Source organism: Pogona vitticeps, chromosome 5 (genome assembly GCF_051106095.1).
Source record: "Pogona vitticeps strain Pit_001003342236 chromosome 5, PviZW2.1, whole genome shotgun sequence".
Taxonomy (NCBI): Eukaryota; Metazoa; Chordata; class Lepidosauria; order Squamata; family Agamidae; genus Pogona; species Pogona vitticeps.
Genome location: NC_135787.1, coordinates 12,951,386 through 12,967,430, shown reverse-complemented (window position 1 = coordinate 12,967,430; position 16,045 = coordinate 12,951,386). Strand labels below are relative to the sequence as shown.

At 39.6% G+C, this 16,045-nt stretch overlaps 1 protein-coding gene across 6 annotated transcripts in view; it reads left to right on the top strand.

The window, feature by feature from the left end:
- The window catches only part of WDFY3 (WD repeat and FYVE domain containing 3), a 169,762-nt gene that overhangs the window by 121,201 nt on the left and 32,516 nt on the right, over positions 1 to 16,045 (top strand). For 4 of the 6 annotated variants that reach the window (XM_020801740.3, XM_020801741.3, XM_073002011.2 and 1 more), the window contains 11 exons: positions 51 to 284; positions 847 to 946; positions 1,493 to 1,653; positions 2,483 to 2,712; positions 4,727 to 4,836; positions 6,561 to 6,743; positions 8,515 to 8,672; positions 9,283 to 9,360; positions 10,551 to 10,778; positions 11,963 to 12,016; positions 15,689 to 15,857. In XM_020801740.3, coding sequence (XP_020657399.3) covers positions 51 to 284; positions 847 to 946; positions 1,493 to 1,653; positions 2,483 to 2,712; positions 4,727 to 4,836; positions 6,561 to 6,743; positions 8,515 to 8,672; positions 9,283 to 9,360; positions 10,551 to 10,778; positions 11,963 to 12,016; positions 15,689 to 15,857 — 1,705 coding nt within the window. The remainder of the gene's footprint in view (positions 1 to 50; positions 285 to 846; positions 947 to 1,492; positions 1,654 to 2,482; positions 2,713 to 4,726; positions 4,837 to 6,560; positions 6,744 to 8,514; positions 8,673 to 9,282; positions 9,361 to 10,550; positions 10,779 to 11,962; positions 12,017 to 15,688; positions 15,858 to 16,045) is intronic. The other 2 variants (XM_078394522.1, XM_020801739.3) reach the window with 1 other exon arrangement.

Below are 16,045 nucleotides of genomic sequence, written 5' to 3'. Positions count from 1 at the left end.
GGCTGAGTTGAGAGAAGCTATTGAACTTGAATTTCCCCCCTTAAAAATAGGTTACTGATTTGGATGATGAAGCTGGATCTCCAGCAGAAGAGTTCAAAGCATTTGCCTCTGACACAGGAATGAACCGGAGCCAGTCTGAATATTGCAATGTTGGATCCAAGACCTATTTGACCAGCCATCCTGCTAAGAAGTTTGTGTTTGACTTCATGCGTGTGCTGATAATTGATAATCTCTGCCTTACACCTGCTAGCAAGCAAACTCCGTTAATAGACCTTCTCCTGGAGGTAGAGTTGGCCTATTGCTATTTTTCCCATAAACCAGAAGGAGCTGTTGTAACGAATTGCTGGCATTGTGCTGTTGATGAGTGTTGCTTATATGAATTTCTGATTGTAGGTGCTGGCAATAGATAGTCCTTGGACAATATACTGTTCCTCGTTAACTTGCCACACACTCTTTCTGGTCACTCCTTGTTCTCAGAAAGATCGCTTTCTGAGGACAGAACAAACTTCAGCATGTCTTACCTTTTGTATTTCCTAGCCAACTTCAGGAAAAGTAGTGAAGGAGGTTTAGAGAATTTTATTCCACATTCATCGCTTGGTCTGCCTTTCTTCTTGTCTTTTTTAAACCATGAAGCAGCTCTAAAAGATGGAAAAGGGCAAGGGGGAATGTACAGTGGAGTTTTCTGATTTGGTTGCCCCTTTGTCTCTGTTTCCCCCAGCTAGTTTGTGAACCAGACAGGTGGTTAGGAATAAAAGGTGGATGTCTCAAATACCTGTGATACGTTGCCAGATCATCATATCTAAAGTTAGCTTTTGTTTTTTATTATCATTGTACTTCATTTTCCAGGCTGTTCCAGAGAGAGCAACAAGGGCACAACAAAAAGAATTCCAGACTTATATTTTAGACAGTGTGATGGACCATCTCCTTGCTGCTGATGTTTTATTGGGTAATAATCAATTGCTTTGGTTTTTATGCCCTGCCCCCTTTTAGGTATCCTTAAAATGACATATATACTGAGTTCCTGGAAACATAGAATGCAGTTTCTATAACTCCACCTAAATCTCCAGTTTAGGACTAAGAGTATGTACCTGCAGCTGGAGAGAAACAAAGAGGAAATTATACAAGTTCATTCTCATTGTACTTTCAGAGATCAGCTTTTCGTGCATTAAGGAAAATGCATAAGGAAGTGCTGTGTCTCCCACTGTCAAGGATGTGATAGATGTGCAAATGGCAGAGGGCCTTTTTGGTCATGGTGCCTACATTTTGGAATGCCTTCACTCACTGCCTGCCTGTCATTGCTTCTCAAAGACTTGGTGTTTTCTCCAACACTTCTGGTCAATTTTGTAATTGGCTCCTGAAGTATAGAGTTTTTTCTACCTGTTAGGAACTCATTTGTGTGAGGTGTTATTGTTACTTTTCTTTTGGGTGGCATCCGCTGGACTGAAAGGTGAACTGGAAGTGCTTTTTACAATAAATCTCTTTACTTCTGTAGGTGAAGATGCATCTCTGCCTATTACTAGTGGAGGAAGCTACCAGGTGCTTGTAAATAATGTGTTCTATTTCACTCAGCGTGTGGTGGATAAACTTTGGCAAGGCATGTTCAACAAGGAACCCAGGCTGCTTATAGAGTTTATAATCCAGTTAATTGCACAGGTATGCACACCACGTCTTCTTTTAATTATATCGATCTGTTTACTCAACAGCTTTAAGAGTCCATTCAATATCCAATTTTTTTTCCTTTTAATGCATTATCAAGTAGAGATGTGAAGGCCTGAAAAAAATGAAAAGTAAACTAGGAATCTTGGTGTTCTTTTCCTTAAATAACTCCTCTTTGACCAGAAGTACTTTGGTTTATGAATCTTCATGTTTTAGAAGGATTAATACCTTTTCCCCCCAGACAAAAGTAATCATATATTGCTACCTGGCCATTCGTTTTCCCAGGTGATTTTTCAGTACATTTAGGACCTGATGGTGGGAAGGAGTTTTTCAGAATCTTGCAGAACACAAAACATATTCTGATTACTTTATCCAGAGTCTCAAGATTTACTAATCACATCCTTTCTGCAACATGGTGGCAAGGCCCCTATATGATGTAGTCTTTCACCCCTCTTGCTTCTCCTCTCCTTCAGATTGCTCTTATCTTTTGAAAGAAACTGGACTTTGTTTTGGAAATGACTTTGCATTCCCAAGAGCACTTGGGGGAAAAATATTCCTTATTTTCATCCCTGCCTCCCATTTTCGGTTTCCCTCTCCCCCAGGGATGAGAAGTCTTGCCATGACTTCAACATTTCCAACAATTTTACATCTCTGCTATGTAAATACCTACTGCATACATTAATCAAAAATCCTGTAGCTTTTGAACATTATTCTGATTTGAATGAATTATGCTGATGCTAATTGTGTATTTTTATATAGTGATATGCTTGTGGTGGTGTAGAAGTTCCGTGTTAAATGTGCTTTTTTTTTTTTTTTTTTTTTTAAGGGAAAACGAAGATCTCAGGGATTATCATTGGATGCCATTTACCATTGTCTGAACAGGACCATCTTATACCAGTTCTCAAGGCCTCACAAAACAGTTCCCCAGCAAGTGGCCCTCCTTGATTCTCTAAGGATGCTCACTGTCAGTCGAAATCTGATCCTGGGACCTGGGAATCACGATCAAGAGTTTATCAGCTGCCTGGCTCACTGCTTGATTAATCTGCATTCAGGGAGGTAAGTCTCTCACGATCTGTCTTCTTTCACTAGTTCATTTAGTAATTATATTCTTTTTAAAATTGTTATGTTGCCTCTAGTTTTATAGCTACAGAGCTGTAAATGTAAAAAACTTCACATTTTCATTATCTTTATCAACAAAAGAGCAAAGATGAGGAAACTGGTTCCTTGTAGCAATAAAACTCCACTTGAACAAAGACGCAAGCAAGATGTAAAGAAAAGAAATACCAACTGAACTGATCTTCATATCTTACATGTCAGGGGTACATCCGCAGTCTGAATAGTGGACTAGCCATCAGTCTAACCTCTTTCTTACACATTTGCAAATGAGCAGGCTTGAGTGAAATAGCATTGTAATCGTGCCAGTGAATACTGAATGTATCTGTATGATAAAAAAAAAATCTGACAAGAAATACATGAAGGAGCCGTATTGCATATTCCTCACTTTCCCTCTGGCACATGTACAGACAGGTTAATGTCAAGAAGAATGACTGTAATGACTTGTCTTGAGAAACAAATATGCAAATACTTTTTAAGAAGGCAGGTCTGGTGAAACTGGTCTTCACATGCTAGTATTCCTGTACTTTCTAAAGATGTAGCTGTATTAGTCTGTCTCAGCATGCTGGCAAAAGGAAGAGAGAAAACAGTGGCTAATGTCCCATTGTGCAGCTTCCTGTGCACAACAGAAACGATGTCATCAGCAGTGGCAAATTGCTGCTGATTACACTGTGTGTGAGTTGCATGCAACCCAAAATCACCAAAGGAAGCCTTTATTCAGCAACCATTTGCTGTTGGGTGACACCATTGCCATTGTGCACGCAGAACTGTGCTGCAGGATTTCAGTCATCCTGAATTTTTAAGATGAATTTATTTCAGTGTGAACTTTTGTAAATCAAAGTCTACTTCTTCAGACACTCTATTAAAAATGGTTAAAAACTAAAAATTTTTAAAATGCTACAATATTTCTCCGCCCCTTTTCTTTTGTCTGGATTCCTACACTGTCATGCCTCCTCAGTGTGGATGGCGATTGATTGCTCCAGTGCTCCTGTCCCACACCCAAGCTAGGATAAAAATGTGCTATTTAATAAAAAATGTCAGGAGATTATCTACTCTTGTTTTCCTTTTGACATGCTAATAATAATTATGTGCAATCAAGTCAATTCTGACTTATGACAACCCTTTTCAGGGTTTTCTAGGTAGAGAGTAATCAGAAGTGGTTTACTATTCTCTTCTTCTGGAGGCATCCTGGGACTATGCAGGCTAACTCTTCTCCCTGGAAGCACAGTGGAGGAACTGAACTCCCAACCTCTCTATACTCATTATTCTTAGCTTTAAATATTGTCTTTTAATGATGTAAACTACCATTGTGTATACTCATTGTTTTCAGCTTTAAATACTGTCTTTCAAGTAATGTAAACTGCCTTGGGTCCTTTTTAAAGAGAAAGGTGGGGTAAAATATTTTAAATAAATAAATCAGTTCTAAATAAATAAATAAACCCCTGACTCCACAGCTGGGATTAAACTCATTGAGGTACCCAGCCAGCTAGGGACATTTTAAAAAAAAATATGTGGAGGCATTCAGACATTCAGTGCTGTATTTTGAAAATTACATCAGATGGTTTAGGATGATCTTACTTGCCTCATTGTTACAAAAAAATTGTATCCAGTTTTTTTTTAATTTGATGTTTGGTGATGATGAAATGTCCTACTAAGTGTCCATGCACCATCATTCATGCTATGTTTTGTAATATGTAGCATACCAATACTAGGTGTGTCTTGAAGAATATTTGCCCTGCCCTAGTTTTAGGTAGCTCTTTGTTATAAATGTTTACAATATTGGAGGCTGAAAGCTTCATAAAATCCTAGAAAGTGTGCAGTGTCATCAAAATATGCCTAAAGTCTTCTGTTTTCCCTGGCCCCACTCTTTCTTTCTTCTCCCCTCCCACTTCACCTTTTTCCAAAAGCAAATATTTCTCCTTTGCTTATATCTAATGTTGCTGGGTAATATTTGCAGCAGTGTCGATGGGTTTGGCCTGGAAGCAGAAGCCAGAATGACCACATGGCACATTTCCATTCCTTCAGATATGGAGCCAGATGGAGTCTACAATCAAGATGTTAGTGAAGGTAATAACATAACAAATCATCTAAAGCAGGGGTCCCCAACCCCCGGTCCATAGCCCGATGCCAGCCCTTGGGCTTTCTTGAACTGGGCCATGGACACGGATCTCCGGCCCCCCGCACGCTTGCACGATGGGTATGTCATGCTTGTTGAGGGGCGTGTCACGCTTACGGGGTGGGTGTGTCGCGCTCGGTGGGCATGTCATGCTTGCAGGCATGCGCACACGAGCAACACGCCCCTCTGCAAGCACGACACACCCACCCATGAGTGTGACACGCCCACGCACAAGCGCAGGGGTGCCCCTGCCCCGCCCCGCGCACGGAGCCCACACCCCCCAGTGGTCTGCAGTCTGAAAACGGTTGGGGACCGCTGATTTAAAGACTATTGGTTCTTTTGCAAAATATAGGCCAGGATAGGATTGACTGACAGCAGAGAACAATGTTATAAGATGAGTAATTGTAGTGATTACAGGCTACTTGTGTATTGCAAGCAAATTTTACTGAGCGGCAGTCTGGAATACAGTGGTGCCTCGCTTAACAAGCGCTCCGTTTAGCGATGAAATCGCTTAGCGACGACTTTTTCAGAGCATTTTTGTGCTTTGTTTAGTGATGGTCACTATGCGCGATTTTCGCTTAGCGATGGTTGGGACCATGCTCCGCATAGCGATTAAATTTTGGGTCCCCTGTTTCGCTTAACAATGGTTTAAACAGCCTCATGTTTGCTGTTTTTTAAATGTTTTTCTGTTATTTATAAAGTTAAAGTTTACAGTTTAAAATGTTTGAAATCATAAAGTGCACTTAATAAACCCTTTGTTAACCAAATGTGACTTTGTTCTGACTCTTTTTTAATTTGTTGTTGTATTTCCCCCCCCCCCTTGAGATGCATTGAATAGGTTTCAACATTTCAATTGGGGAACCACGTTTTGCTTAGCAATGTTTCCTATGGCGATTTTCGCTTAAGGACGGCAATTTGTTCCTATTGGAACGGATTATCTGGTTTTCAATGCATTTCGATGGGAAACCGCGTTTCGTTTAGCGATGAAATCGCTTAGCAGCGATTTTTCTGAACGAATTAACATCGCTAAGCGAGGCACCACTGTATTTAGATTTAAACAAAATTTCTATCATTGAAATTGGTAAATTTCAGTACTCATGGGAAATGGCTTGCAATCCTATACCAGGAATAAACAAGGTTTTTTAAAAATCTATTATGAAAAGCATTGGGATCAATAGTTAAAATATAGCTAAGAGAGCAAAAAAGAAGAATAAAAGAAGTTTCCAGATGAGAAAGCAGGCGTTTCCAGAATTGTCCCTGAAGGGTTGGCAGATATTTCAAGTATTTCCATATTGTATTCAGTAGAAACCATTAATTGTCATACGTCTGTAGAAATATTATTTCTGTTATCTCCTCTTTTCCATTTGTATCATGATTAATAACTGTGCAGGGGAAAGGGGCCATTTCAGTTAGTCACTGCCATTGTGTTATGTGCCCTTTAATTTTATGTAGTTCTGTGGTACAAAAACCCATTAAGAATGAGTAGTTTTTCTGAGTTGAGTTGCCTTAATTACCAAACCCTGATCTGACCAAACTTGATCATAACTTCTTCTACATACACAGTGATACTTTATTCTAAAGATATGTTAAGGTATATATGTATCTCTCTTACCCATTTTGCAGCTGTCATGTGCTCAGTGGTTGTTCATAGTTATAATATCTTGTCAAAATTTAGGTCGCCAGCTCCTTTTGAAAGCTGTAAATCGTGTATGGACAGAACTGATCTACAGCAAAAAGCAGGTTTTAGAAGAGGTGTTCAAAGTATCCCTTCCTGTCAATGAGAGAGGCCATGTGGATATTGCAGTTGCAAAGCCCCTTATTGAAGAGGCTAGTTTAAAATGTTGGCAGAATCACTTGGGTAAGTAAATCTGTCTACCTCACCTGTCTGATACCATGCAATTCAGGGCACTTTACAAAGAAGTCCTACACTGGTATCCCACACGGCTGCTGAGCTTAGCTTAGCAAAATTGTTGTATCAGCTGTTCTGAGAGTGTGTGATAGGACCCTTAAACATCCCTAATTATTGGAACAGAATGCTTAACATTGGCATATTTGTCATTAGTGGTAAGAATTATATCTGACAAGGATGTTTCCTAAAAGCCATACTTTTTCCTTTAACACAACACTTTATTCCATAGTATGTACTGGCAGTAACGTTATCACTGTTGTACCTAACAAGGAAGTTAATTGGGCTTTGGGGCCCATGCCACGGAAAGGTAGACTCACTGGCAGCAGCACTGTGCAACTCTAGAAGCAGATGCTGATGCAAGGATAGCTGTGTAGTTATGAAGAACAGTCTGTTTCCTCTAAAAGCCTGAATGTGTCACCTGGAGGCTGTGACAGTATTTAGTCTATACCCTGAAAATAGACAAGTATTATTTATAGCTTGTGCTGGCTTTTTAATGAGGACATTAAAATATAATGGGAGGGGGAAATGTGAATAGTTATAAATTTATCTTAGTGCAGCATCAAACTATAAGTGGTGCCTTGAGTTGCAAACTTAATTCGTTCCAGATGATGGTTGTAACTCAAGTTGGTTGTAACTCAAAGCATCATTTCCCATAGGAATACTTTGAAAAGCGATTAATCCATTCCGGCCGTTTTTTGGTTGTATCTCAAGGCGGTGGTTGTATTTCAAAAGATATACAAAGGTTGTATCCCATAGGAACTAATGCAAAAGCGGTTAATCTGTACAGTGGGGGAGACTTTTTAAAAAACAAAAACAAAAAAACCTAAGATGACCTCTAAGGTTAAAAAAAGGGCAGGAAAGGAGGGAGGGAGGAAACAATGGGGAAAAGAGGCCTTTTTCCGGTTGTATCTCAAAGTGCTGGTTGCAAGTCAAAGCAAAATGTTGTGACCGGAGCTGGTTGTTAACTTGAATTGGTCGCAAGTCAAGACATTTGTAAGTCAAGGCACCACTAAAATATGTTGCATATTTTAAAGAGGAATTTGATCAATGAAGAATTTGATCAATGAAGATTTAGGTGTTACCATCTCATCTTCAGAATTTGAAAGAAGATGGTCATGAAATACTGACCTGAAATCTCATGGTAGGGGAAAAGACACAAAGGGGAGAATTGCATAAACGGTGAAAGGTACAGGCAATTGGTAGGAGAGAACTGTGAATGTCAAGAGAAAGAATGTGATTCTCAAAGGCTTTCATGGCCGGGATCTGATGGTTGTTGTGGGTTTTTTTGGGCTCTTTTGCCCTGTTCTGAAGGTTGTTATTCCTAACGTTTTGCCAGTCTCTGTGTCCTCTGAAGATGCTGGCCACAGAAACTGGAGAAACATTAGGAAGAACAACCTTCAGAACACAGCAAAAGAGCCCGAAAAATCCACAACAACCATCAGAGAGAAGGTGGCTTGAATCCTCATTGTTAACTCTTGTCTATAGGCTGTGGATCACAGATGTGGCATGTTCTGTATCTCAGCTGACTGATTGAAGAACACAGCATCTACCTGTTTGTGAAAGCATGTAGAATAGAGAAGGTTTCCGGAATGCATTAGGAAAAACACTACAGTGTAGCTTAAACTTCTTTGCTGGGCGCCACCTTGTGTTGGTAGAGGAATTAAAAGAGTCTTGTAAGTGTGTTTTAAAAAAGAGAACAACAACTCTGCTTGTATTCTAGCCCATGAAAAGAAATGCATCAGTAGAGGAGAAGCATTGGTGCCAACAACCCAGTCAAAGCTTTCACGGGTCAGCAGCGGCTTTGGCCTTTCCAAACTAACTGGATCAAGAAGAAACCGAAAAGAAAGCGGGCTTAACAAACATAATCCATCCACACAGGTATCTTGTAGATCATAGGGAAAAGAAAATATTATGGGGGAAACCCCTTATAATTTCTGATACATAAAACAAGCTAGTCTATGATTTAACATCCTGGCCCCTTTGCTATATTTGATAACAGCCAGGTTGTTCACAGCAGGTTCAAAGTCTGTGGCACACCTCACATGCTTGGATTGCAACTCCATCACTGCTGACCATTAGCCATATTGGCCGATCCTTATGGGAGGGGAATGTTAACAAAATCTGGAGGGCTGATTATTTTCCTCTCCTTTTCTGAAAGTACAGCAATCTTAATTTACCATAGCAGTGCTTTTGTTTTCAGCTAGTAGAAATCATTAGAAGACTAAGACTAATCCTATATTCTCTAATTGTGGTGTAAACCCCATCAAATTCAGTAAGGTTTACTTCTCAAAACATCATTTTAGATATACATTGGATTGCACTTACGTGATTAAGATTAGTAGTTATATATTCTAAAACTGCAGTATAAATATGTCTGCTGAAATTCTACATATAATGAATACTCCTATTTTTTAAAAAAATGTTTTATATGCATGTGTATTGAAGAATTCTTTTGTGTGTCTTAATATATTCATATTTTTGCTACTAGGAGATCTCTCAGTGGATGTTTACTCACATAGCAGTGGTTCGAGACCTGGTAGATATGCAGTATAAAGAACATCAAGAGGTAAAAGTAATCCCACCTAATACTCTTATGATACCTTGTTGATGTTAAATTGTATTTAAATTGGCTGCTAGTTGTTCATTGCAAGCAGAGATACTATACAGAGATTTCCCTTTAAATAATGCTTCTAATTGATCACCGGACCTATTGAAAACATCAATCTTTTTAGATTAGAGATGGGCACAAACTGCCTATTTGGTGGTTTGTGCTGGTTTGTCCTTTGGGCAAACAGGTGTTTGGTGCTTGCCAGCACCTCCTCCTCCTCTGACGAGCGCCCTGACTTTCTTGCCCCACCTCCGCCAGCCACTGCCTCTAACTGAGCACCCACTGGAGGAAGAGGGGGCTGGGAAAAGCTAAACACTTGTTCGCCCAAAGTACAAACCAACATGAGCCACCGAACTGGTGGTTAGTGCCCACCTGTATTTTAGATTTTCCACGTTTCTGTGGAAACTAGAGTAGGCTGGAAACTGCTGCTTCCTTTTTATAATATTTTCATGTGTTGATCAGGCGGTAAAATGTGATTTGTGAATCCTCACAAAGTTTGCTGCTTTGTTAGTATCATAAATGAAGGGTGAATTGCCTTATTTGAGTAGGAAGCAAACAAGTCTTTCTCCTTTCCCTAAGGTCATTCTTGTTGATGCACTTCATCCAGATATAAACCCCTGGCAAGAGTGAAGGGGGAAAGCCTGCTACTCTGTGGTGTGTGTTTCATGTACAGAGAAGATCCCAGATATTATTTCTGGCATGTTCAGCTGTATGCAGTTGATATACCTGAACATGACTGAGGCCCTGGACAGCTGCTGCTACTTAGAATAGGAAATATTTGGGGACAGCACCTTCATCAGTTCCTAGCCGGAGAGTTGTCTGTAGACAGGTGCATCAGATGTAAATACGCCAGCTCCTATAACCCAGTTTTGTGGCTGGTATGTTTCATAAATATATAATTATAATAAAGACTGCTGCAGGGAAGGCTTGCAATCTGGCTGTTAACTTCAAGAATGAAGAGGGGAGCTGGAAGATGCACCTTTGCACTTTGAATGAAAGAGCTTCTGACATCCCCTTTTGCTTTGCTGCCATGGCTCACGCGAGGTTGTCAATACAGTTGCTGTGCAGGATGGCTAATTGGCTTTCACAACTATTTATGACATGTTATTTAGCACACTGTGGCAGTCAACCTATTGTATGCTTTCCAGCGTCAGCAGAATGCATTGAAATACGTAACAGAAGAGTGGTCTCAAATTGAATATGAGTTGCTACGGGAGAGAGGCCTCTGGGGCCCTCCCATTGGCTCTCACTTGGACAAATGGATGCTGGAAATGACAGAAGGTCCCTGTCGAATGAGGAAGAAGATGGTGCGAAATGACATGTTTTATATTCAGTATCCTTACATGCCAGATACTGAACATGAGACCAATCTGCTGGTAAGTGCAGTTATATACATGTTTATTTGTTGTCTCACCAGTTATAAACGTAGTGCCTTAATTCCTTGCATCACTGAAGAGAATGCCTGTGCATACATTACAACAGATATCAACTGAGCAGTAACAAATCTAAAATTAGTTCTGCGCTTCTCAGCCATGAGTTTACAGATAGTTCAACATCAAGTGTTACCAGCAAGTACATGGAATGGCTACTTTGTATTTTTTTAGTTTCTTCGTCCATCACCCTGTTGATTCAATACTTCATCTATTTATGCATTTATTTGTTACACCTACACACTGGATTTCTACCTTTTAGCTCAATTTGGCATAGATGGCTCCCTTTCTTCCCATTTTTTCCTCACACCAGCCCTGTGAGATTCACTTAGAGAATGCTATTAGGTCAGGATCACCCAGAGAGTTTTATGCCAAGTTGACAGTTTGAACCCAGCTCCCGTATTCTAACCACCACCTCTGTTCGCTCAACTGGAAGGTAGCCAAAACAGAGTGAGCTACAGCTTATTTCTAACAAGTGCCTCCTATATTTGAAGTTTATTGAGCTCATGGCGAGTTGCCAGACATGACTGATGAGTTGCTTTTAGCTTGGTGGATACCAAGCTCAGCATAAGGTAAGCTTATGGAAGATGAGCTAGTCTAATCAAAGACATCTGAGCAATGAGAAAACTACAAGCTAACTTGGACAGGAGACAAACACAATGTTGTCTGGGAGGAACCCAAAGGCAGCTCTTAAAAGTTCATCACATTTGCAAATTGTATATGTAGGCAGTTACAGAATGAATAAGTTGTGAGCTGTTATTTTGATAAACTGAAAATCAGCAAGATAGAATTGCTAAAATATTGTGTTCACTGCTGTTGATACTGTTTCAGAATATGCCTAATGTTTATAGTTAAATGGTGCACATTGTTATGCTAATTCTAACAGATTTTAAATGTCACTCTGTTATGTTGTTGCTATTACTGCTTTGCCATCCTTGATGCAGAAAAATCAAAGTTCAGTCTTGTACTCTGAAGGCTTAGCCAAAAGATGTAGCTTTTACTTTATCACTCATTGTATTTTGTCTGCTAATGTTCTTACAATTGGTGGCGTGAATGTACTATCATCATGCATTCTTCCTCCATGTGATTTTGTTCCCCTCATGCTTTTATACTTAATACCCTATTTTCAGTCTGAATTCTCAAGTAAGCCTCCTGAGACATCTGATGATACCATTCCTCAAAAGGTAAAGAAAGAAAACCATCCACGGCTGGCAAAGTGGATGCAAACTTCTTTGTGCATGTTGGGCAACCTTAACAAAGGCTTCTAGGGTTGGCTTTCACGTGCTTCTTCAGTAACTCTGTTGTAGGATTAATGATTCACGGTAAATACACTGCAGCGGATGTGGCTGTGTTCTCTTCAAGTCTTCACCTACTATGACATCTCTCTCTAGCTCTTTCTGTCTGTGCTGCACACTAACAGGCTGCAACGGGGCTCCGCTTTCACTGTTCTCACTGTAAAAACATGTACTGGCTTGGAATCAAAACTAATAAATCAAGATGTATTCAGTGATGGGCTTTTCAAACATTCACATACTTAGACTAATCATTTCCTTCAATGTGGGTTCATCTGGATAGAGCATTTCCACACCTCCCGGAAAGTTCCTAATTGCGCATGGTTGATATTGGTATTTCTTTCCATCATCTGCATAGCATAAGCTTGTCTCAATATTTTCAGTGACAAGAAGCAACCAAAATCTGAGACTTCTCATCGCAGTTTGTCCCAACTGGAATGGATTTTTCTTATCTCATTTTGTTCCAAGGGGACGAGTTTAGCACTAAAGTCCAGGTTATTTCCAAGATAATTGTTTCCTGGTCATCTGAAGAGTTCAGTTATTCAGTTCGGCACAAAACCAAAAAAGTCCGAAAAGAAGTTCCAATAGTAAATTGTTGTCTGCTTTGTATATTTCAACATCATCTTAGTAGAGAAGCAGTGAATTAGAAGAGAAAAAGATGCTCTGAAGCTACACTTGGAAGCTTTCGGTTAAGTTTCAATTAAGCATCAATTGGGTATAAAACATAGAAAAACCCTATAATAATGGCCAACATCCTGTCCTAAATGTATGCATGTGCAAAGGTCCAACTGCAGAAGCCACAGGGGTGGCTTGACAAGGTGCTGGTCTCGTGGTGGTGTTGGGAAACACAACTGACATCTTACAAGATCATCACGGCACCTTCTGCGGCTGCACTCCATCCACACAGATATTAAAGATTTCCTTAGGAGAACAGACTTTTGAGAGGCAAATGTTTAAAATGCAGTCAGGAAACTATCTGGATAACTTTATAGAGTGTTCTTATGTATTTGATAAAGTTACCTTTTTAGTGTACAGTTGTGTCAAATGCTAATTTGAGACCATAGTCAAATAATTGGATGAGATCAGTAATCATTGTTGTCAATGATCTTGTTCTTGTGCACATTTGGAGCGTGCTTTTTGTCAGGAAAATGGGGTATGCATCCTCAGGTGCATCTCTTTAAATCAAAAGTGGGGTGCATGTGGTCTGTGGGCCACACGCGTCCCTTCTGGAGTGTCTTTACATCCTCTGTCCTTGCCCTGTGTCTTCCATACAACTTGACTTTAAAAAAAAATCCCTTTGTGCTCTCTGTAAGGTATAGGAGCAATTTTTCTATCCTGTGAGGCCCCAAATGCCCCCTCTTCTTTGGAAAAAGTGTTAATTGGCGGGCATAATGGGGCCTTTTCACTGAAAAGAAAACCTGATTTTAAAATTTAATTCTATTTTTTGGGTTAACAAAAATCCATTGTAGTAAATTTTGAAATATATAGCTGCAATGTTAAAACAAAATTCAATAATTGCCTCTTTGGCAACAGAACCCCTCCTTTGGATATGTGACCCTCAGGCTGCTGACAGCTGTAAAAATACCCCATTGGACCCCTTCTAGTCCTGTTGTACATCCCAAGCAAAAAGATGGGAAGGGATCATTGCAGAAAAAAATGATATTGGAAGAGCTGGTATAAGCCATTTTGGTTCTGCTCTTTTCCATTTATTTGGTTCTTTTTTTCTCTATTCATTTCCTCTTTTAAAGAAGCAATTTTAATTTTTATTGCCATTTATGAATAAATATGTTAAATGTTTTCTACTGTTATATGGGATGTTTGAGAAGAGAAAGATCAGTGTTTTTTAAATTGCAAGTTCAGCTAATTGTCCTATTAGGGTCAGACAATGTCAGTATGTCCATATCAAACAGTTTTATAAATGTTTGCTCATCACTAAGTACAATATGCCTTTACTCATCTTGATCTTCTTGTCCAACTAATCTTTGGAAAGCATTGCATTATGAAGACATTTTGTTACCTTTCCTGGTGTATTTTTCTCTTCAGTTATTCACCAACTTTTACTTACTCTAGGAGATTGCTCTGTTATATCTATAGCACTGGCATAAAAACTCACCATCTAACGTTAACAGTTAGATTTCAAGATTTGAAGTATAATTGGACATTTGGTATGTGGTAGCTTTAAAAACCATCTTTCTGCCAAAAAGGATGCCTAAATCAACGACAACAAGATGCTTTAATTACAAGGTCTTGATCCTTAGTTCACTTGCTGCTGTGATTAGGATTATATCCAAATTATGTTAGGAGAGAAATATCCTGGCCAGCATCCTGCCACAGAAATGTTGTCATTCTCAGCAGTGGACTACCGCTGCTGAAAGAGTTCCTTTTTTATTTCAGTGTGTACATGACCCACGTCCAGTGAGACAAAGTTGTGTGCACCCTGAAATCTAAAAAGAGATTATTTACGAGCAGTCGGCAACTGATAATGATGTCATTTCTGCTGTGTGGCTGGAGATTCAAATCACTGCAGGATATTGGACAGTATATATAGCGTGGGTGACTTAGCACTAAACAACGCTGTCTTGGATACCATATCCTATGAACAAATTATTTTGGCTACTTGCCTCATCCAGTCTGCTTAATGATTGTATTTAGAACTTATTTCTTAATATACCAGGTAGTGTGAGTTATAGTTCTAAACTTACCTAAGCTGGCTGCATACCTTAGGTATCTGGCTGGCGGTTCAATTCCCCACTGTGCCTCCTTTGAGTAAAGCCAACCTGTATGGCCTTGGGCAAGTTACATAGTCCCAAATCAAATCAAAAGTGTGCTGCTGAAGTATCAAGCCTGAAATATCTCAGGAGGCAAAAATGATGAAGCTGAGGCTGTCATACTTTGGGCACATCATGAGAAAGCAGAATTCCCTGGAGAAGACAATAATGCTGGGGAAAAGTGGAAGGCAGCAGAAAAAGAGGAAGACCAAATAAAAGATGAACTGAATCACTAAAGAAAGCCACATCCTTGAGTTTGCAAGAGCTGAGCAGGACAACTGAGAACAGGGCATGTTGGAAATCATTTATTCATAGGGTCGCCATGAGTCAGAAGCGACTTGACAGTGCATAACAACAACAAAAATGAATCTGATTGGTTTCTTTACAACCTTACGTTCTGGAAACAATTAAATATAAACCAATGTTTCAGGGAGTACTAATGAATGAGCTGGATGCATTGTTGGAAATGATGGAATATAAAAGCCATTTGAAGTAGATAGATACAATATTTTTGGACCTTTTCAGACAATTCACAATATGCGCTAAACACTTTTTGATCACCTCTTCGTTGTATGCTAGTCATCAAACAGCATTTAATTTTGATCATTGTTTTGGTGATGATAAGTTCATTCCAAATGTGATTGTCTATAAAAACTGTAATTAGTTTGAAATGGTCTGCCTCCAGCTGTAACACTAGACAATAGGGAGGTTGTAGGCATAGAGCTAAATCTAGGATACATTAGCTTAAAGAATGACTTGGTTTTACTGAACATTTTAATTCAATTATTGTTTTAAGAAACCTGCACGCTACCGAAGAGCTATAAGCTATGATAGCAAAGAATATTATATGCGACTGGCTTCTGGAAACCCTGCTGTGTTTCAAGATGCTATTGAAGAGAGTTCAGAAGGAGAAGCAGCTCAGCAGGAGCCAGAACACGGTGAAGATACTATTGCAAGAGTTAAAGGTGGGATCTTTATTCCATCTGTATTCCTCCATGACCATGTAGGACAAAGCAAAAATAAATGGCTGCTTTTCTTGTGTGTGTGTGTGTGTGTGTGTGTGTGTGTGTGTGTGTGTGTGAGAGAGAGAGAGAGAGAGAGAGAGTATAGCTACAGTGGTGCCTCGCTAGACAGTCACCCCGCATGACAGTTT